Genomic DNA, 22500 nt, shown 5'->3' with positions numbered 1-22500 from the left:
ATGATGGAAGTCCCTCTTCATCTCCTTTATTCCCACTGCAGGTTAACTCTTGGATGTCTTATTTTCAGAACTTGTATTGTGTCTGTGTATGTACAAATGTGAATGTGCTTGTAGTATCCATGTGCATGTGTGATTGTGTGTGTGTACATGCAGATTAAGCGTGTTGATATGGAGGCCAAAGGTCAGCACTGAATGTCTTCTCTGATCGCTCTCCACCTTTTTTGGTTTGTTTTTGTTTTTGTTTTGTTTTTTGACACAGGTTTCTCATTGAACCTAGGACTCACCACTTGCCAGGCTGGCTGGTCAGTAGGCCCTGGGAATCCACCTGTCTCCTTCCCCAGTGCTGACGTAACAGGCAAGCACTGCCTCATTTGGCTTCGCACATGGGCATTAGGGACAGAACTTAGATCTTCATGCTTGCACAGTAAGCATCTTACCCTCCCACATCCCTGTGACTTATTTTTGTAAGAATGAGATGAGATCCCGTTTCACTTTTCAGAGTTATCCGGTTTTAACTTAACTTCCTTTCTTTGGCCTTTCTTCAGTGCTAGGGATTGAACTCAGGGCCTCTTACCTGCTGAACTAAAGCTTGACCCTGATCCACAGCCACAGGCTCCAACTTGACATAAACCACCTTTACCCTGTACCGTATATGCTGTGTATCCTGGCTGCCTGCAGGCGGCTCCACGGTGCTGCCTGTTTGCTTCGGGTTAGTCCTTGAATTGCTCTTCTTCAGTATCTCCCTGGGGTGTTACTTCAGGACTTCCCAGCAGAGGCCTACCCAGTCAGGCAGGACACTCTGGCTGTCCTGAACGCTCCACAATTAGCAGCATCTCTGCTCTCTATCCACTAGGTGGAAGTGTAACCTCCCAGTCAGGACAACCCAAATACCTCCGCAGGGCCTAGTGCTTGTTGGCTGCTCCAAGCTCCACATTGATATGTTAGTTAGGATGCAAATGAGTTGATGGAATAATTTAGACACCCTTATTACATTTAATATGTAGCACCACTGAATTCAGTCTTTACTATATTTAACTTCTTGTTCCAAACCCACGCATGTCCTTCCATTTATTCACAAGGACACACATGTGCTCTTCAAAGGGGTGTTAGATTTCCCTTAAGTGTATAGGCTCTTACATAATTAAGTTTATTGCTAAGCATTCCACCTTCCACCCTTTCTTACATGAGATCATTTCTTCCAACATTATATTTTCTAAACAGTCGCTGATCAAAGAACTTAATTTTTTTTCTTTCAGACAAGGCACCATGTAGCCCAGGCTGGCTCTAAGCTCCTGATCCTCCTGCCACACTTTCTGAGTGCTGTTTATTTTTTTGTGTGAAGTCTATGTCTTGCCTAACTAGGCTTGGACTTGTGGATTCAGGAGACATCCTGTCTGAGCATCAGACAGGTGTGTGTTGTCACGTGGACCAAGATACATACTTCTTTGCTAGAAGTGGCACCCCAACCCCCACCCAATGGCTTGTCAAGAGTTTGTTACTAAGCCAGAACGGTGGCTAATTCTAACAGTTCCATCTCCCATATCTATCAAGTTGACCATGTGGCTTTTCTTTGCCCTATGATATGCCTGGCAGGTTATATAATTATGATAATCATTCATTTGCTCACTTAAAAAAGATTTAATTTTATTTTATGTATATGCATGTTTTGCCTGTATGTATGTTTGCTTGTGCATCACATGTGTGCAGTCCCCATGGAGGTTAGGAGAGAGTGTTGAATCCCCTGACCTGGACTTACAGATAGCTATGAGCCACAATGTGGGTGCTGAGAACTGAACCTCTGGAAGAGCAGCAATGCTTAACCACTGAGCCATCTTCCAAGACCCTCATTCACTTAAGATGGTGTAAATCCACTCAGTTATGCTGTCTGCTGTAAATCCACTCAGTTATGCTGTCTGCTGCTGTCCTTTAAAAACTTTTTGGAGAGCATTTGCTGACATCTTAATGTCTCCTTTTGGCATTAATATTGAGAATAAGGCTGGTATTACTTTTTAATTAATCAATTAGTTAATTACTTTTAATGGCATCTGTTAAACTTTGGAAACAGAGGCTTACTTGGTGAAGATAAGCTTACTTTCATTTGTTGTATTTAATATGAAATCAGTCTTTGTTTGTTTGTTTCGAGGCAGGGTTTCTCTGTATAGCCCTGGCTGTCCTGAAACTCACTCTGTAGACCAGGCTGGCCTCAAATCAGAAATCCACCTGCCTCTGCTTCCCAAGTGCCGGGATTAAAGGTGAGCACCACCACTGCCCAGCTGAATTCAGTCTTTAAAACATCTAAGTCATCGTACAGAAATATGGGCCCTTCCTACAACCAAAGCTATATTCAGTCCTCACATTAGAGTTCTTGAAGGAAGAATCATCTTTGGAATGTAATATTTTTGTGAAATGGGTCAAAGGCAGAAAGCATAGCACCGACCTACACCCATCATGGTCAAGGAAGACCTCAGCTGTTCTTCATCTTGGGCCTTTCCACAATCCACTGCCATCATTACCATCACCCAGGATGCCCACCTTGCTAAAAGGATCACACACACACACACACACACACACACACACACACACACACACACACACGACAAATGGACTCCTGGGGTGGCAGGGTAAACCACTGCTTTTGTTTTCTGCCTGCCTCCCCAGGATACAGACTCTGCAAGTAAGGACTATGCCCCCAGATCAGATCCAGGCCAGGATGATCAGAGGAGGGATCATGAGTCAAAAAGAGCTTCCACAGAACAAGATGGCCACGGAGGTCGCTCCTACCTGTGTTGCTCCTCAGGCGGCTCTCGGTGAGCTCAGAGATGGCTCCAGAGGTTGAGGTCTTCTTCAGTCTCGCCACCCCTGATGAGGCACTTCCAGGTTTGTTGAGCATGTCCTCGCTGCTGGCCCTCTTGAGCTAGAGAGAAGTTGTAGGGACGGTGAGAGGACAGACACGGTGAGAAATTCTATGCCCACCAGGGCCAGTAGTTTAGGTAGAATAACAGGGGCTGTGTGAGGGGAAAAGGTGCTTAGCTCAACCCCCGAGAACATGGAACAGCTGCTATTGGACACAGGCAAAGAAGATGTTTATCCTGGACCAGGAAGTTACACTCTACCTTCTGTAAATAAGTCAGGGAGCTAACATGTGCTCTGATATAGTAACACTGATCAGTAACTTTTAAGCCAAACCTAGACTAGAACACATGAAGGAGAAAAATCTCAGATGACTCCATCAAATTCCTACATTTCAGACAGAATGAAGGCCCTGTAGCTTGAGTTAAAGAGTCACCTGCTGTAACACAATATAACCAACCCTTCATATATGTGCTCACCACATTGAGTCCCAAAGTCTTTTTTTTGTTGTTTTGGTTTTTTTTGTTTTTTGTTTTTTTGAGACAAGCTTTCTCTGTATAGCCCTGGCTGTCCTGGAACTTACTCTGTAGACTAGGCTGGCCTTGAACTCAGAAATCCGCCTGCCTCTGCCTCCCAAGTGCTGGGATAAAAGGCGTGCACCACCACCGCTCGGCGAGACCCAAAGTCTTAACAGTCTAAAAGTCCAAAGTCTCTGTTGAGGTTCAGGGCAATCTCTCTGAGCCGCTGTTCTGTGTACATATTCATGTTTGTGCACGAGTGTGCACATACGAGTGTGCACATACATGTGGAAGTTAGAAGATAACCACTATACACCATGTTTCTATTAAGTGTCTCATTGGCCTAAGACTTGCCAAGTAGACTATTGGTTCATTCTAGTTGTCGATATGACACACTGGGAGGAGGACCTTCAATTGGCCTGTGGCCATGTCTGTGTGACATTTTCTTAATTGCTAGTTGATGTAGAAGGGCCCAGCCCACTCTGGGCAGTGACATTCTTTTTAAAGATTGATTTATTTTTGTTATATGTGCATATAATAAATAAAAATAGGCAGTTATGAGGTGCCATGTGGGTGCTGGGAATTGAACCCAGGTCCTCTGGAAGAACAGTCAGTGCTCTTAACCACTAAGCCATCTCTCCAGCCCTGAGGCAGTAGCATTATTATGTACATGGCCCTGGGCTTTACAAGGAATCTAGCAGAGCAAAGGCTAGGGAGCAAGATAGCAAGCAACGTTCCTCTGTCATCTTTGTTTGAGGCCCTGCCTGCTAGCTAGATCAGGTTCCTGTTCTGTTTTGGCTCACAGTTCAGGGAATACAGTCCATGATGCCTGGAAAGGACCAGTGCAAGAGGCTGCCCGTTTACTCCTCAACAGATCAGTGTGAGGATGAGGGGATGGGAGCTTCTGGAGTCCAGATGCCTCTCTCCTTTGTCTTTATTACTTGGTGGGTCTTCCCTCCTCAGTTAATCCTTTCCAGAAAAGCCTTTCCAGATGTACCCAAAGGTATCTCTCATTAACCTCATTAATGTTCTAAGCACTTGAGGTTGTCCCCTCCATGTGCAGGCGTATGCATACCTGCACACACACACACACACACACACACACACACACACACACAGCACACACATACTAGTACACATGGCAAGAAAAGTAGGTATGGAGCTGCTCCTCATCAGCCAGCAGAGCTTTTAAGGGGAATACTTATTCCCCCCTGCACCTGCAATGAGGAATTCTGAATGAGAAAGCTTTATTGCCCTGAAACTTCGCCAAGATGTAGGATGTAACAACGACAAATGAACCCACCATGCCTTAGAAGCAAAGCGAAGCACCCAATCTACTCTACTCCCTCTGCTGTAGGAGGCATACATACCAGGGGACATACCAGGGGGAGCACCAGATTCAGTTACTGCCTAACGTTCTTTCTCCTCTTTCTCCATTTGAGGCTTTGTTTCCTGTTACCCAGAGGCAGCTCAGCACCCTACTAGGTTTCTGGCTCACTATGGAAGATTCCCAAGAAGGTGAGCTCAGGTGTTGCTTTGGTATGTGTAGTAAGTACTCATACTAAGGGTTCAATGGGATTTAAGCTGATGAGCACCTGAGCTCACAAAGGAAAAGATTTCAATGCCTTGCAGATTAAAGTAACTAAAAACATTCCTCTCCATTAACAGAGATGAGAGAGAACTGCAAAGCTCCATCATTATCAGCCACCACAAAAAACAAAAACAAAAACAAAAAAAGATCCTAGTGGCAGGTAACTCTCTGTTTGTGGTCCTCAAATGCAAGCAACTATCAACTGTGGTGAGGGTTTATTTAAATGCACACACCTAACTTAGTCTTTCCTTGGACTCAACACCAACCACCAAGTTGCTGAGTCCCCAGGTGTGAGGCAGACATTTCCAGGGACTGTGACAATGTTTAGAGCACCCTGTCTGTAGAAATTGAATATGATTCACCTCGTAAATTTGCATTGTCTGGCAACTACATTAAAAAGTAAACTAAAACAAATAAAGAAGCTATGTTGGACTGGCCAGATGCCTCAGTGGGTAAAAGTGCTTGTTACACAAGCCCGACCAACCTGAGTTTGGTCTCCAGAACCATAGTGGCAGGAGAGAATAGATTCCCAAACTGAACTCCACACTTCTGTCCCAGCCCCACAATGATAATGGCATTAAATTTTTAAAATACATTTTATACAGCATGTGGTAGCACACACCTATAGTTACATCACTTGGGAGGCAGAGGAAAGCAGATCTCTGTGAGTTTGAGGCCAGCCTGGTCTATACAGTGAGTTCCAGGACAGTGAGATCCTGTTGAAAGAAAGAAAGGAAGAAAGAAAGAAAGAAAGAAAGAAAGAAAGAAAGAAAGAAAGAAAGAAAGAGAGGGGGGAGAGAAAGAGAGAGAGGGAAGGAGGGAGGGAGGGAGGGAAGGAGAAAGAGAAAGTAGAAGGGAAAAAGGGAGATATGAAGGAAGGATGGAAGGAAGGAAAGGGATAGAGGAAGGGAGGGATGGATGAATTGATGGACAGGAGAGACAGACAGGCAGACAGATAGACAAAGACCTCATGGATGATGGTTATGTCAGTGAAGTGCCTGTAGCATAGGCATGAGGACCTGAGTTCAGATCCCCAGCATCTACATAAAAGTGCAGCAACAACCCAGGGAAAACAGAGACAGATGGATGCCTAGAGTCCCCGGGCCAGCCAGCCTAGCCAACTGGTGAACTCCTGGTTTAGTAAGATCGTCTCAGAATATAGGTAGATAGCAATCAAATAAGACCCCTGATGTTGACCTCTGGCTTCCACACACACATACATGCACACCCATACACATCCCCAAATGAACACACACACACAGAGACAAGGAACTTGTTTATTTTTAAGTGAATCTATCAAAATATTATCAATATGTGAACAATATAAAATGCTCATAGCCATTTAATGAAGAGATATCCTGAGAAACGCATAGTTAGGCAATTTTTTTTTTTTTTTTTTTGAGACAGGGTTTCTCTGCATAGCCCTGGCTGTCCTGGAGCTCACTCTGTAGACCAGGCTGGCCTCGAACTCAGAAATCCACCTGCCTCTGCTTCCAAGTGCTGGGATTAAAGGCGTGCGCCACCACGCCTGCCCTAGGCAATTCTTTTGTGGTATAAACATCACAGAATCTATGTCCACAAATCACTATACTATAAGCTATATGGTAAATATAAAGAGTATATGGATAATATACATATGTGTGTATGTATACAGATATTCTTTTTTGGGTCATGATGAATAAACAAGACAAGATTAAGTCAAGACAAGGGAAAGGACATACTCAGGAGACAAAGCAACAGCACCTATGAATGAGACTGCCTCAGCCTCAAGGCGATTTCATAGCACACATCTTTCTTTGTTAAGCAGGTATGCTCCAGAATAGTTATCAAACATAGAGCAAACACATAAACCAGAAACACAGCTGGTTATCAGCATCTGAAACTTTATCATAGTGGATAGATAGCTGGGTTGCCATTTCCTCATATGACTGGCAAAGCAGTCACACAAACACATTACCACACACACACAGGAGCAGTGCACTGTGCTCTGACACTACAATAGCCATGCCACTAGGCTACAGAAATTCTACAGCCCTGCTATAATCTTATAGAGCCATGTCACACGTCTGTGATTGGCTCAAGTGTCAACTCATAGCTCACATATTAGTGAGCTATCTTCCAAGTTTTGGTACTAACTCTTTAAGCCTAGTTTAAGACCATCTCTCCAGTTGCCAGGCAGTGGCAGAGAAACCCTGTCTTGAACCCCTCCCCCCCCAAAAAAAGACCATCTCTTTCCATTTTGATTGACTACATTCCAAGGGCTCCCTTGCCAAAGGTGGCTAGTGGCAACCATATTGAGGGCATTCTGTAGGAACTGCCAAGGAACACTGCTTAGGTTTCAAGACTCAGACAATGGACCCTGCTGGAAGGCTGTACTCCTCCCAGGATATACTGCTACAGGACATGCTGGGACAACTTGACCTCCTCAAAAAGGGCCCTAGCTGTAGGGCCTAGCAGCCTGTGTAGACCTAGCATGAGACCAGCATCTAACTACTCAGGTTTTTTTCTTTGTTGTTCTCCTTTCCTTTTGTCAACAAGTAGAACATGAATAAAAGGTGACTAGGCATACACAGGAGGTGAGCAGACTAGCCATATGCTTCATATGTACACCAGGAGAAGCCAGGCATTAGGAGGTGAGAGAAAAGCAGTGGGCAGAGGTGAGTAGAGACTAGCTTTAAAGTCCAGTCTTTCTTGGCCTAGCCCCTCTGAGATGCTTTCTTGAACCCTTTGTCCCACAGAGATGTGGGAATCTTGGGATCTGTTCATTGTACTGACATCCTTGGACTTAGCCAAACTCTACTTAGAAACAGTGGAGAAAAAAAAATAGCATCTGTACATAAAATACAGAGTGTTCTCCTCGTCTGATTCCTAAAACAGTACAATATAACAGCATTTACATAGAATTAGATATTGTAACTAATCCAGAGATGCTAGAGTCTAAGGCACACAGGAAGGACTTGAAGGTTCTGTGAAAACACCACACTGTTTCTGATCAGGCCCCTAAGCACCCACAGAGTTTGGCATCCATGGTAATCCTGGAAGAAAATGCCTGTGAACAGTGATATACGACTTGAATTTCTTTTCTGCTCATACAAACTCAGACCAACGTTTTGTTGACTGTAACTAAGTAAGCCTTGATTCACAGGCTTGGCCCTTTATTGCGGCTGGAGTGATGTGGCGTGTTGAAGCCAGAGCATGCACACTGCTGCTTGAATACCGTGCGGAGGGGTTCACAGCAGCATCCTTGCCCACTCTCCCTGCATTCCATCCCTTGCCTTGCTCTTCCAGCTTCTGAGTTTGGGGATTCAGTTCTATTTTGGGTGGATCCAGTTTCCTATTTGTGAGCAGTCAAGACGTCCACATTCATTTACTCTCAGACAAACATCACCTGTGTGGCCCAGCGGTGCTGTAGGGATATGTGCTAGAGATCCCATTGCCCTAGCTGCCTGTAAGTTCTCCCTGGGGAAACAAATCTGCTTGCTTCCCTGATCATCACATTTCCCCTCTTCTCTCCTGCTCTCTGGAGTTTCCGTGGTCTTCTGCCCACCCTCAGCTGGAAAGGGCAGGGTTGGCAAGGTGCAGGCACAGTTCAGCTCTTCCTGAGGCCGGGCTGTTGTCTTCACAGTATCCAGTATCAGGCCAAGAAAGCTCATGCATCACAATGGAGAACAGGAAGCCTACCACACAAGTACCTGCTCTCCCCCAACACTCCCTGTGAAAGAAGAAGTTGCTGAAGCAATGTTTGCTGTTGGAACGGTCAGCATTACACTATCCTCAGGAACACTCCTGTGCATTTCTTAAATACTGTCCTGACACCCAACCTCTCTGCCTAGCCCACCTCACATCTCGCACCTGGGCCTAGCCAGGCAAATGGATGGAACTAGAAAATATTATTATCTCGAGTGAGGTAATCCAGTCACAAAAAGACAAATGTTGTGAAGTAAAAAGCTACATGGGAGGGAGTCAGAAGTGCTTGAGAGGGACTAGCAGCATACAGTGACATGGAGGAGAAAGGGGGAGGGGGTTTTCATTGAGAGGAGGGTGGAAGGTCGTAATAAAAGAGGGGTGGGGAGGAGGAGGGAAAATAACACTAAGGGTATCGTGGTGGGTTGAATATGCTTGGCCCATGGGAAGTGGCACTATTAGGAGGTGTGGCCCTGTTGGAGGAAGTGTGTCCTCAAGTTCTGCCCAGTGCAGAAGAGAGCCTTCTAGCTGCAGTCTTCTAATGCGGCCTTCAGATGAAGATGTAGAGCTCTTGGCTCCTCCTGCACCAAGTCTGCCTGCATGCTGCCATGCTTCCCACTATGATGTTAATGGCCCAAACTTCGGAGACTGTAAGCCAGCTGAAATTAAAGGTTTGCTTTTATAAGAGTTGCCTTGGTCACGGTATCTCTTCACAGCAATGAAGCCCTAAGATAGTTATGAGTTAGTTACTCTTATAATGCTGTGACAAATATCATGATCAAGGCAACTTACAAAAGAAATGTTCAATTATGGGGGCAGGAAGAGCTGAGAGCTCAAGTCTGGGTTCATAAGCGGGAGGCAGAGAGATCACTAGGGATGGTGGGAGGCTTATGAGGTCTCAAAGCTAGGGAAAGGATGTAACACACTTCCTCTAAAAAGACCACACTTCGTAATCTTCCTCAAATATTTCTACAAACTGGGGGCCAAGTATTCAAACATATGAGCCTAGGGGGTCATTCTCATTCAAATCACCACAGGATGTTTGAGTAAGTCATGGGGAATCATTACTTTTTAATCTACCTAAAATTATATATCATATATAGAAATATATATACACATATATACGTGTGTGTGTGTGTGTATGTGTGTGTATGTGTGTGTGTGTGTGTGTGTGTGTGTGTGTGTGTGTGTGTGTGTATTGGGCTGATAATGTTTGCCTAAGAACCATAGACTATCTAATAAAAAAAAAAAAAACAGTACCAGGCACGAGAAACTCCCTTTTCGATTTGTTAATCAGGAGAGTCTAAGAGACTCCCAAAATAATATTGGCTACAGCCCTTGCCCTTGGTTGATACCCAGAGATTGAAGATCGGTCCCTATTTCTGAAGATGCCATGTACTTCAGACAGGACTCAGAGGATCCATCTTGAAACTGGCTTGAAAGCATCCTTCCAGAAACTAGCTTAATAGCACAAGAAGGTGTTATGAGATCTGCCAAGGGAGGGGAGCAATGATGTGCACAGCAAGATACCCCTAAGAGTACAGTAGTGGCATGTGTGTCCTGACAGTATCCAACAGCTAAGTGAACTTAAAGGCTTGCTTAACAGGAGCAAAATCATGCCTGTTACAGTAAACCTAGCCTCCTACTCAGGGTTAGTGAGGTCATGGATCTTAGAGGAGACAGAAGCTACTCCCACACCATATCAAAGCATCATAATTCCTAATTGCATTGTAACAATATCCTTGTGGTGGTTTGAACAGGAATGGCCCCCGCAGATTCTTGTGTTTGAATGCTTGGACAAAGGGAGTGTCACTATTAGGAGGTGTGGCCTTGTTGGAGTAGGTGTGGTCTTATGGGAGGAAGTGTGTCACTGTGGAGATGGGCTTTGAGGTCTCATATGCTCAAGCTATGCCCCATACTGCCTGTGGATCAAGATGTAGACTTCTCAGTTCCTTCTCCAGCACTGTCTTCTAGGGTGATAACGTACTAAACCTCTGAAGCTATCTATAAGCCAGCTCCAATTAAATGTTTTCTAAGAGTTGCTGTGGTCATGGTGTGACATCCTCATACCCATAGATAATTATAGCTCTCACCCCTCGTGAAAGAAACTTCTCTTTGCAATAGACAGAGACCATCACAGAAAACCACAACCAGTCAAACTGCCAAGAACAACTGGTTGTGGGCACTGTACAAGCCAGAGGATCAAGAAATCTGCAATGAGATTATGTCTCCTAGGAATGACAGGGAAGCTTCACCCACGATACTTTGACTTTCGTGGCTCCTTAAACAAAACCGGAATAGGTACACCAGCAATAGACGTGCCGACATGGAAGGGGGAAATCTCAAGGGGTTCCCTCAACCCCAGAAAAAGAGCTCCAGGTAAGTAAGGAATGCTGAGACAGAGAGAAATAGTCCTCCTAGGGATAAGCTCCCTAATTGTTGTCCAATAGCAACTGGTCAGCCCTGAAAACATTTACGTACAAGTAACACTAAACGGACTGAGCAGGTTGTATTTATATATTTACTAGTGTGAGTGTGAGTGTGTGTGTGTGTATGTGTGTAACAATAAGGAGGCCATGAATTTGAGAGGGAGAGGGGGTGGGGGAATGAAAGGGCTGGAGGGAGCAAAAGAAAGGGGAAATGATGTGATAATATTTTAATAAAAATCTGTTCCAAAGACTGCTTAAAAGAGCTGAGCATGCAACCATTAAGAACACTGACTGCTCTTCTTTGTTTTCTTTTTGTTTTTTGTTTTTTTGTTTTTTTCAAGACAAGGTTCCTCTGTGGTTGTCCTGGAGCTCACTCTGTAGACCAGACTGACCTTGAACTCAGAAATCTGCCTGCCTCTGCCTCCCAAGTGCTGGGATTAAAGGCGTGCTCCATGATTGGGCCTGACTGCTCTTCTAAAGGTCCTGAGTTCAATTCCCAGCAACCACATGGTGTGTCATCTGTAATGGGATCTGATGCCCTCTTTTGGTGTATCTGAAGACAGCGAGCAACAGGACAGTGTACTCACATACATAAAATAAAGAGAGAGTTGAGTATGGTGGTACATGCTTGCAATCTTAGCATTCAGAAAGTTGAGACAGGAGGAGGGCAAGTTTCAACCTACATAGCCAGCTCTGTGTCAGTTTAAAATATATTCAATACATTCCAAATATTACTGATATGCATAGGAAATATTTTCAGTATATTATTGGTGGTATGAATATATTCACTTAAAATCTGAATCTTAAAATGTGCTATTATGGTTTTAATGTTTAATTTATTTTTTAATGCATTTTGAGACAGGGTCTCTCTATGTAGCCCCGACTGTCCCAGAACTCACAGACTGAATTCAAATTCACAGAAAGTTTACTTCTGCCTCTGCCTCCTGAACGCTGGGATTAAAGGCATGCAGCATTATGCCCAGCTGTAACTAAACTTTTAGTTAAAATAAATATTGTTAGCTGTGCCTAGTCTACTGTGATGGCTATTCTTGGTTGTCAACTTGACTACATCTGGAATTAACTAAAACCCAGGTGTTTGGGCACACCTGTGAGAGATTGTTTTTCTTAATTAAATTAAATCTGCATCCTTCAGGGTGAGAAGATTCATCTTTAAGCTAGGTCAATAATCAAGTGGATAAGATGACCCATTCTGTGGACAGTCAGCCTTCACTCTACCTAAAACGATATATCATACATAGAAGTGTATGTGTGTGTTGAGGACAGAATGCTAGAACACCAAGATGAAAGCAGAGCAGTGGTTTGGGAAGGCTGGGCCTTGGCCAGGAGGTCACAGAGGAGGCCATGTGGCTTCAGGTAAAACCTCTTCCTAAGGCAGAAGGAATGGCCTTTCACTGGTGCATTGTGGGACATGAACAAGGCTGATGCTGAGGACTCCGGTCTAAGGAAGCTAAAGGGAAGAGCGGACCAAGGGGGCGCAGCCTGGGAGGTGATAGAGATGGGCTTGGACTTGTTACACTTGGGTGGCAGCCTGACACTCAAGGCAGTGGGAAGGCTCCTGATTAGCTATGGAAATCTGGATACTATCCACAGAACAGGTGCTGTCACCTGGAGAACTGCTCTCAAAGGGGACAGTCCTGTAATCTGGGAGTGTGCACTTTTAGATGTCACCGTGAATAGATGTGCAATTGATATTAATATGTGGCAGGATGGGAAATTTACACATTCTGTAATACACATGACAATTTTGTAAAAAAGGCCTCTGTCCCAGTTTTCATTGATTCTTTGGATGTGTCATATCATGTGTGGACCACCTTGGATCATCTTTTGGGCCTATGGCCTCCCTTAATGTCATGTAGGAAGACAAGGCATTTCCCTTACAATTCTCAGGTGCCTTGACTTCTTAAGAGCATAACCATCATAGTGAAAAATGGAAGATGCACCCTGGCTTGGAATGTCCCGAGAGCATTCGGCATTTCTCTTCCTCGGCAGCATCCTTCATGGCGTGCCGGTGCCCTCGGGAATTCCATGGGGCCTTTGTACAGCCAGGCTTGGGCATTGCGGATAGGGAGAAACACAGGGAACTGAATGCCTCCCTTTTACTCACGCTCACGTTACTGCATTGGTTTTTCAAATGCCTACTTGCAGCTAGCAATACTGTCTATGAATTTCATCCTATCACAGAAAGGAAGGACTACAGTTCGTGGAAGGAACCCTGACACAGAGGGTGGACGTAAGAGGGGAAAAGCTGAGCCCAGACTCGGGCCTGTCCTCCCTTAGATGCCAAGGGGGTAAGGAGGAGGGAGGAGGGAGAAGGGAGGAGGGAGAAGGGAGGAGGGAGGAGGGAGGAGGGAGGGAATGAGAGCAGAATGCAGTCCTTGGCAGAGGGCATTATCAACCATGTAGACAAGTCAAGCAAGGATCAGGATGGTTCTGTATGACCCTGACTCCATCTAGGGGAGCCAGAACAGACTGCCTCAAGTGCTGCATCAAACCTCTCGCATGGTCCTTTCTCCACCCTGGAGCACCCCACTGCCCTCTATTCACTCCATCCCTTAGGTCAGGGTTGGCTGTTTCTCCGGGTCCCCTCTTCAAGAGCCAATGGGGTTCAGTAATTGCCCTCTTCATCCCTGCCCTGAAAGTCTGTACCTTACTAAGCCGAGATTCGAAGGCCAGCGAGGTTGAAGACTTGGAGCTCTTCATGCCAGAAGGAGTCCCTGGGAGGGGCCGAGTGCGATCAGGACCATGGCTGCCTGCTTTGGCGACTGGACTCCAGGGCTTGGTGGCACTCCGCATGATGTCCTTCGGAAACTTCTTCTCTGTAGGAGGGTAAAAAGGGAAACATGTGTCTCCAATACTATATTTGTGAGTGATATGATGAATTTTTACAAACTCCACTCACCAAGCTCACGGTTGCTACCACGGAGCGAGTGTTAGTGTTTAGGCAGGTACACAACACTCTATTCCTGACATTCTGCCTCTGCATGCTGCTTGACTTTACACCTCTGGAGGTGTCTACCAGTTTATTAAAATATATATGGAACATGATTGATACTGATAGTACTTTTCAGCAAATGATAGCTTATTCTTGTCACAGACATAGATTTGTGTTATACTACACATCTGTAAGCACACTCATGCATGTGTGCTTTTACACATGCATGCGCACACACACATACACACACACTCCAGCAGCTTTTATCAAGATATAGATGCCAGGGCTGGTGAGATGGCTCAGCGGGTAAGAGCACTGACTGCTCTTCAGAAGGTCCTGAGTTTGGATCCCAGCAACCACATGGTGGCTCACAACCACCCGTAATGACATCTGACGCTCTCTTCTGGTGTGTCTGAAGACAGCTACAGTGTATTACGCTGGGACAAGCAGGGCCGGAGCGAGTGGGCGGCAGAGGTCCTGTGTTCAATTCCCAGCAGCCACACACATGATGGCTCAAGCTACAGTGTACTCATACACATAAAATGAATAAAATAAATCTTTAAAAAAAAAAAAAGGATACAGATGCCTGCTTCCAAGGCACGGTGTCACATGCCTTTAATCCCAGCACTCCGGAGGCAGAGGCAGGCAGATTTCGAGGCCAGCCTGATCTACACAGTGAATCTAGGACAGCCAGGATTCTGGGCTCTGTTACATAGACAAATCCTGCCTCAAAAAAAACAAAACAAACAAACAGTAGCAGATTGCAGCTGAAGACCGAGGAGAAAACTCTGAACACAGAGACAGAAGAATGGGCATCCCAGGTGCAGCCATTGACTGTCGTCCATGATCACTTTCATCCTCTAAGCCGCAGCCTCTGCTGTCTACAGCATCACAAGGCTGAATCAAAAGTCCTGGTATCTTTCTTCCGCCACCATCTTGCCCCCGCCTATCTTCATGGGCTCCGATACAGCTCAAGGCATCTAAAACCACAGTGCTCCATCCTTTTAAAGAACACCAACGGGTGACAAGCAATTCCAGCAGCCAGTCTCATGGGACTCAGAATGGAGAGTCTCCTCTGCCTCCCCGCATCCCAGGACTCCTGGATAAACCACACACGGCTCTGAAGCCCAGCTCAGGCCACCGCCACTTTACACTCCTCTCCCTTTCCTGACCAGAAGAAACCATTTCAACAGACAATATCTGTCTCTCCCAGAGTCACCCAGTTCCTCTTTCTGTTTAAGCAAGGTGATTAGACTCCCAGCTACATAGGCCCTGTTTAGCTGATATGTTCTACAGCTATGTAAACATGGCTAACGATGAAATTCTTTGTTAGCGACTCGGCAGCACTGCTCAAGCTCGTGCTTGGTATAAACTAGGTCCTAGGTCCCATGCCTGGCACTGCCAGACACACATGCATGTACACACACACACACACACACACACACACACACACACACACACAGATTCATTATTGGTAAAAGAAAATAAAAGGACTGCTATTTGCTTCCCACACTTTTTCCCCAAGAACAATGGTACATGTCTTCGGTTTCATGACTAGCTCAGAACCTTCTCAGGCTCAGCTTGGTTCCAGGTCTTGTGATTTCTTAAAAATTCAGTATTAAGAAAAGCGGCTCGCTGCCAATGTATGTTACTGATGGTCGGTGCTGATTATTTTTCTTTCTCAACCCATGTTTTTCTTTCTGGTTTCCACAGCAACAGTGAAAGAATCCTTAGGTTAAGACCTGTGCAGTGACTAATTTTATTAATACTCTCTCAGTTATAGAAGGAGCGAACGCAGCCTGACTACGAGCTAACCAGTAGTACCCTGTAGAGCTGACTCATAGAGATCGTTTAAACGAAGTATCCACTTAGCCAACATCCCATTTTATGCTATTGGAACTACTTAGAAATAAGCAGTGTAGGGCTTACTTCATGAACACGTTAGGTATTCGCTTTCCAAACCTGACACGCTTACCTTAAGATGACAATGCCCCTCGTCTACTTCCCAGAAAACTATGGAGGAGTCAGGAGTAGCCAGGAAAGGATGGCTGTTTCTCCTGTCAACCACTTTCTTGACATTTTAAGAGGACTCAATCAGTTAATTAATCTTATCCAAATTCAAATATATAATCTCAGCTCTTAATGTCTGGTAACGAGTCTGAGGGGCTGGATGGGGTTATGGGCTTTAACTTTTGTTTTTCTTGTCAGCATGTTGTTTGCTCTGCTGCTTCTCCAGTCACTTCTTGCTACATCGCTTTCTCTACTCTCCTCAAATATTCTGAATCTGATAAAGTTATTCACAGGGAAGACATCCATACTACTCTCCGAGAGTCTGCCATTCTCTGCTCTTACGGTCATCTCCACTGGACTCCGGCCTTCCTTCTCTACTCTCCCACCTGCTAGCCTCCTTCCTGACAGTTCCAGCTTTCAGAATTCAAGATGCTCCATAATGAATCATTAACATCTCACCCACAGTATCCAGGAAGAGTCATCCCCAGGGATGAGAGCAGGATATCTAAACAGGTCAAGCATTTTAGGAATAGGGATGACCATTCTTGTCCTTGAGCACAAGCCAACAATGTCATCTGTCTTGTCCTGGCCAGAGGCCAGACATGCCAGAAGGGGGCTCTGGCTCTTGTTCTGGTTTCTTATTAATGTTTTTCTCATTTTACACAATCTGAGTGAGCTGTACTGCCTAGAAAACATATGTAAAGATAGAGTCAAACTGTGAAGCATCTAGACACCCATGGGTAGGCCAGCTGGACTGACCAGCTCATCTCCCCATGCATTTTCTGCTCTAAGTACTACAAGAAGCCCCTAGCTTAGCTGCTCTATGGTACCACGTCTTCTGGGACCCCCTCCTGCTCTACAGGAGCTCTGCCCTCCTTTTTCCTCTCAAGAGCCCACCTAAAATCCTATACTAACTTTACTTTCTAAACTCATCCACTCATTGTTGGTGAATTTCATCCTGAGTTCATGAGAAAAGGGATCCAGAAGCCATTGGCTTGGGATAGCTCTGCTGCTCATCGGTTTTCTCTGGTACCTTAGCTCTATAAACTAGGCACATGGGAGCTGGGAAATTCTCCAACACTTTTAAGGACCCCCCCCCCACACACACACACTTCTCTCTGCCTTACAAGGAGGGCAAATGCCAGACAGGGCGTCCAGGAGTGACCTCTCAGCACCAGCCTAGAGAAGTGACAACTCAGTACACAAGATCAAAGCAGGCACAGCAAGAAGTGAGGAAGGAGGATGGGTCCCCTGTGTTGTCACGGATAGGGCAGCCATACCATTCCACTGTGATTAGAAGGTGCTGGCAAATACCTTGTGGGAGTTATCTCAGCCTTCGATGGTGTTGCCTTGTGCTATTGTCTGAGTATTGGTGTAGTCCTCAAATTCACATGATGAAACCAAATCCCTAGTGTGGCGCTGTTAGGAAGTGGGACGTCTGGGAGAAAGTTTGGTCAGGAGAGCAAACCCCCTTACAGAAATGGCCTGAGGGAATATTTTTGTCCTTCTATCAAATGGGGCCACAATTAGAAGGTCACACTATGAACCAGACAGAGGATTCCCATTAGACATTGAATTTGCTGGCCCAGATCTGGGACTTTTGGGCTTCCACAACTGTGAGCAGTGTCTCTCACTTGTTTATAAGGCACCCATTTTATCTCTAACAAACTAAAACACTCCCATCATAGAGAAGAGGAAATTTCCTTTGACTCGGGGAAGTCAAGCAACTTGCCTAGATCACAGAACTCATCTGTAGCCAAGCTTGAAACCAGGTTGGACAGGCATCCGGATAATCTCCGCCCACATGAGAAGCAAGAGCACTGTGCATTAACACCACAGCGGGTCCAGCTCCTTGCTGACTGGGAGCCTGTGCATGTCTGAACTCTGTGCCTCTCAGCATCAGATGGCGTTACAAGTGGCAACAGAAGGTCCTTCACAACCACAGGCTGCCTTCTGTCCATTATGCCAGTCGGGGCACTGCTTGTTAGCTTGACAATACACAGCCATGGCTCCGTTACATCTTCAGAACAGGAGGCTGCCAGATATACCAGGCAAGTGTTCTTCCTGTACACAGAACAGCCTGTTTTCATCCAAAAATACGGGCATGGGGAAGCAGAGAGGGAAATGAACACAGACGACATGCTTTGCAGCCTTAGGATTGGTTTAGACCATCCGGGCTGCCACAAGATAAACACAGGTGAGCACACGCGCTGACTCGCTGACTAATGCTTCTCTCCTGGATGTGAGTTAGGGACAGAAAATGAATAGGTGGCCTCTGGCCAAGCACAGGGGGAACCAGAAGGGGAAAAAAAAATCTCTAGCCTTAGTTCTCTGATTTTTTTTTAAACTCCCCATAAACAATACAAAGGGTCAAATTGATTAAGAAATTAGAGTTGAATCTGGGAACTCATTCAAGAGAAAGGATGGGAGATGGAGGGAGTGTCTTCCCAGGAACTTTTTTTTTTTATCTCAAGCATTTTATTTTGATGCCACACTTCATTCCTGTTCAGACCAGTGTGTGACTTACATTTAAACTGTCTCCCATGAACTGTATAGCATAAAGTAGTGAAGAAAGAAGAAGGGGGCGGGGAGGGCGGAGAGGAAGCGGGGCATGACAGTGTATTTTAGAAATACGCAAAGGTACTGTGTCCCAGCAAAGGTTTAGGAACTGTGGTCTTATCTTAACCTGCTGGTGCTATCTGGGGACCTCATCTTTATTTCCCTTTTAAGGCAAGAAAACTGGAAGGTGACTGACTGGGAAACCATTCTGGATGAACAGAAAATAATGAGTCTCTGAGAGTGGGAGGGCGTTCAGGTCTCAGCTGCAAACACAATAAGCAGTAGGAAGCAGCAAGCTAAAGCATTCAATCTGGAGAACCAGGAAAATAGAAATGAGCACATAGTTCAATTACCATGGGACCGGGCAGGAAGTGCTGCGCCAGGGACCCGCAGGCTGAAAATATCTAGCCGAAGACTAGGAGGACAGTATTTAGCTTACTCCAGGCACTTGGATGGGCCAATTCCAGGCCTGAGATAACTCTGCCCCCAGGGGAGACAGGGAATTCACAAAGGCACACTTCAGGGTGCTACTGAATAGAGGCTAGAGGTGCCACTAGGCATCCTGCCCACCAGAGGAATCCCAGGACAATGAGGCATCTAGACCAGAATGTTAGCAGTGCTGTGGGGGAAGCAGGGTCTGGGCCGTGGGGTCCTGGCCAGGCACCTGCTGGGCTTCCCATGGAACCCAGAACTAACTGTTAACTGTCCTCCTCCCACTTCAGCGGTGCTCACAGGATATGCTTCCAAATGACTATTTCCTATGGCTTGGAGATGAAAGAAGCCATCCCAATAGCATAAATTCCTCTGTGGTCAACGAGGAGGGGGATGCTGGAGTGGGGGAAGGAAAGATTTCCACACTGCATCAGAAGAGAAGCTGCACACCAGGACTCACTGGTCCCATCCCCTGCAAAAGCTACACGGGAGCGATTTGGGCGCTGGCATATCACGAGCTTGGAAAGGAATGATGTCAGGGACTCAGGAATCAAGGCACTCTGCCAAGGGCGGGGACCGCAAGTAACAGAGACAGGGCACAACCCGGAATGAGAAACCAAGGCAGGGCGGTCATGACTACGAAATGCAGGTGGTGGCGGAGGCTGCAATCCGCGGCTATTCCGAGATCAAGTGCTTAGAACTACTAGTCTGGGGTGTCCTTCTGGCTCCAAAGCCGAACCAAGAAGCTGGCGGCCTGCGGAGCGGAGTGACCACTAATGGGCAGTTATTTCCTTACTTATCATGTGGCTTCACATCAGAGACTTGAAGGGAATGAGACAAAGCTGCAGGGAAAGGAGATGGAAACAAGATCCCTCCCGAGCCCTTTCTTTGGGAGCAGTTTTAAAGAACACATGGCAGAAGAACAAAGCGAGGGTAAGAAGACAGGGAGCCGGAGGCTTTGATGCCTACCCGGGCTGAAGCATCCTGAGTCATATTTGTTCTGTCCTGGTTTGAGGCATCTGGTCGTCTCCACCTCTGCCTGGAATGCCTGCTGGGAAACAGAGTGGAGCTGACAGGAATGAGGGCAAGGCAGAGCTTGTAGAACCCTAGGGCTATCATCCTCCACATCGCTAGCCTGCAGGGGACAGTGAAGCAGGCAGCTAAGGCCCAGAGGGAGCTGGACCAGGATTCCAGAGATGTGTATGTACTTCAGGAGAAAATCTAATCCACCACCGAGATGCAGAGGATGCGGCTGGGGGGGAAAAAAAAACTCTCGAAGCAGCCATTGCTCCCTCCCCATGGCATGCTAGAGAGGCTGGTGTGTGAGGCCAATGTCTCTGGTGGCCCTGCCTGGCACAAACACAGGAAACCGAGGATACCCGCCCAGCTCCCTTGGCTGGCTCACTTAAACACTACCTTCCAAACTGAACTTAAGTCAACTCCCTATAGAATCTGTTTCTCCAGCCACCAGGGTCTTCTAGGGACTCCTAGGCCGTCTGACCCCTTACCCACCTGCCCACCAGACCTGTAAACTTACTCAGAGGGTACTCCCGTGGGGCCTGCTTGTCCCCCACAAGCTTTAGCAGAGTCCTGAATAGATCCTCACAACCGGTCTCACTCCCAACTTCCCTGTCTACCTTCAGCCATCTTGCTTTCAGTCATCCAGACTCAACCCCAGCATCATTTTGGACTCTGTCTTAGGCTCATCTGTCAAATCCACAACCATCCACATGGGCAGATCTTGCTCTGTTTCTGTAAGGCCCCTGTACCCAGCACAAACCTGTGCCAGCATGTCCCTCGTCCCTCCCTGCATTCCTACCAGACTTCTGCAGGCTCATTTGGGATTGGTCACTTTCTCCTAAAAACCATCCACTTATCCTTATTTTGAAGCTAGTATTTATCAACCATGAGCCAGCACAATGACAAGCATATCCTTTTATTATCTCTCCTGTTCCTGACTCCCTTGCCAAGTAGCCACTGACTTCTAGGGTTTACAGATCGGCACTAAGGAACAAGAAAGCAGCTAACGCCCTGAGGTAGGCTGGCCAGCCAGTGCCACCTGCCCCCTGTGCACCCAGTCCCAGGCCACTGCTCCTCCTCATTCAATGTCTAAGTCCCTTCGAGAGGTTTCACAGTAAATACTTTACGGAGCTGGGGACGAAGCTCGGGTGTGGAGTGCTTTGCCTGGTGTTACAAGACCCCCGCATTCAAGCCCCATCACTGCAAAGGGCAGAAAAGAAACCTTACACTGGGTAATTAATGGGCATTTGTATCTGCGAGGGCATTTGCAGATACATGGGAAAGCAAGTAAAGGGAGAGTCTGCTGAAGGGCGGCACCCTCCAATAGGCTGTGAGACTGACGGATCAGAAGCGGGTAAAGGGGGGAGCCTCCAAGTACGGGCGGTGCGCTCTCGCTATCTCCCTCTCTCTGCCTCCCACCCACCAGGTGGCCAACCAACCATGCCTGGAACCTCACACTGTGATCCTCTCGGTCCTAGTCAGGTTACTATTGCTGTGATGAAACACCATGACCAAAGCAACTTGGAGAGGAAAGGGTTTTTTTTTCAGCGTACACTTCCAGGTGACAGTCCGTCAGTGAGGAGAGTCAGGACAGGAACTCAAAGGGGGAGGGAAGCTGGAGGAAAGTGCTGATTGATGCAGAGCTCTCCATGGCTTGCTCAGTCTGCTTTCTTATAGACCCCATGACCACCAGGGCCCAAGGGTGGCCCCACCCACAATGGGCTGGGCCCTCCCACATCAATCACTAACTCAGAAAATGCTCTGCAGGCTTGCCAACAGCCCAGTCTTATGGAGGCATTTTCTCAGTTGACGTCCCCTCCTCTCAGGTGACTCTAGCCTGGGCCAGCTTGACATAAAAGGACCCAGCACACTCTCTTCCATTGTTTATCTTAGGTGTTTTGTTACAATAATGGAAAATCTAGCATCACTCACAAGGGGGCCGGGGTGCTGTTTAGCTGTAGAGTGTGTGCTTGCCATGTATATCCAAGACCCTGGGCTCAAGGCCCAGCAAAGAAACACACACACACACACACACACACACACACACACACACACACTACAAATTATATTGTGTCACAGAGAACATGCTGACCTCTCACTTCTCACTGCATTTGGAATAAAAAGCCAAGTCATGTATCATAATCCCAAGGTTTCAGGCCCTGTCCAGCTCTCTACTTGGCCCCCAGTGCTAGCCACTGCTCACTCTACCTTAGCTCCTTCAGACATCTGCTCTCTCCTAGCGAACTCTGTGCCTGCTGCTCCCTCTGCTTGCTGCTGCTCCCTCTTTGCCTGCTGCTCCCTCTGTGCCTGCTGCTCCCTCTGTGCCTGCTGCTCCCTCTGTGACTGCTGCTCCCTCTGTGCCTGCTACTCTCTCTGTGCCTGCTGCTCCCTCTATGCTTGCTGCTGCTCCCTCTGTGCCTGCTGCTCCCTCTGCTTGCTGCTACTCTCTCTGTG

General features: G+C 46.6%; 1 protein-coding gene across 6 annotated transcripts in view; it reads right to left on the bottom strand.

Moving 5' to 3' along the window:
- Specc1 (sperm antigen with calponin homology and coiled-coil domains 1) overlaps positions 1-22500 on the bottom strand; it is a 293053-nt gene that overhangs the window by 186706 nt on the left and 83847 nt on the right. For 4 of the 6 annotated variants that reach the window (XM_031353951.1, XM_031353956.1, XM_031353955.1 and 1 more), the window contains 2 exons: positions 13740-13909; positions 2782-2914 (listed from right to left, as the gene is read on the bottom strand). In XM_031353951.1, the coding sequence (XP_031209811.1) occupies positions 2782-2914; positions 13740-13886 (280 nt within the window). In that variant the 5' untranslated portion in view covers positions 13887-13909. Of the gene's footprint in view, positions 1-2781; positions 2915-13739; positions 13910-19995; positions 20078-22500 lie in introns of those variants that run through there. The other 2 variants (XM_031353952.1, XM_031353953.1) reach the window with 2 other exon arrangements.

This window comes from Mastomys coucha, unplaced genomic scaffold (assembly GCF_008632895.1).
Source record: "Mastomys coucha isolate ucsf_1 unplaced genomic scaffold, UCSF_Mcou_1 pScaffold5, whole genome shotgun sequence".
NCBI lineage: Eukaryota > Metazoa > Chordata > Mammalia > Rodentia > Muridae > Mastomys > Mastomys coucha.
The sequence above is the reverse complement of the archived record's forward strand: the minus strand, read 5'-3'. Positions and strand labels throughout refer to the sequence as shown.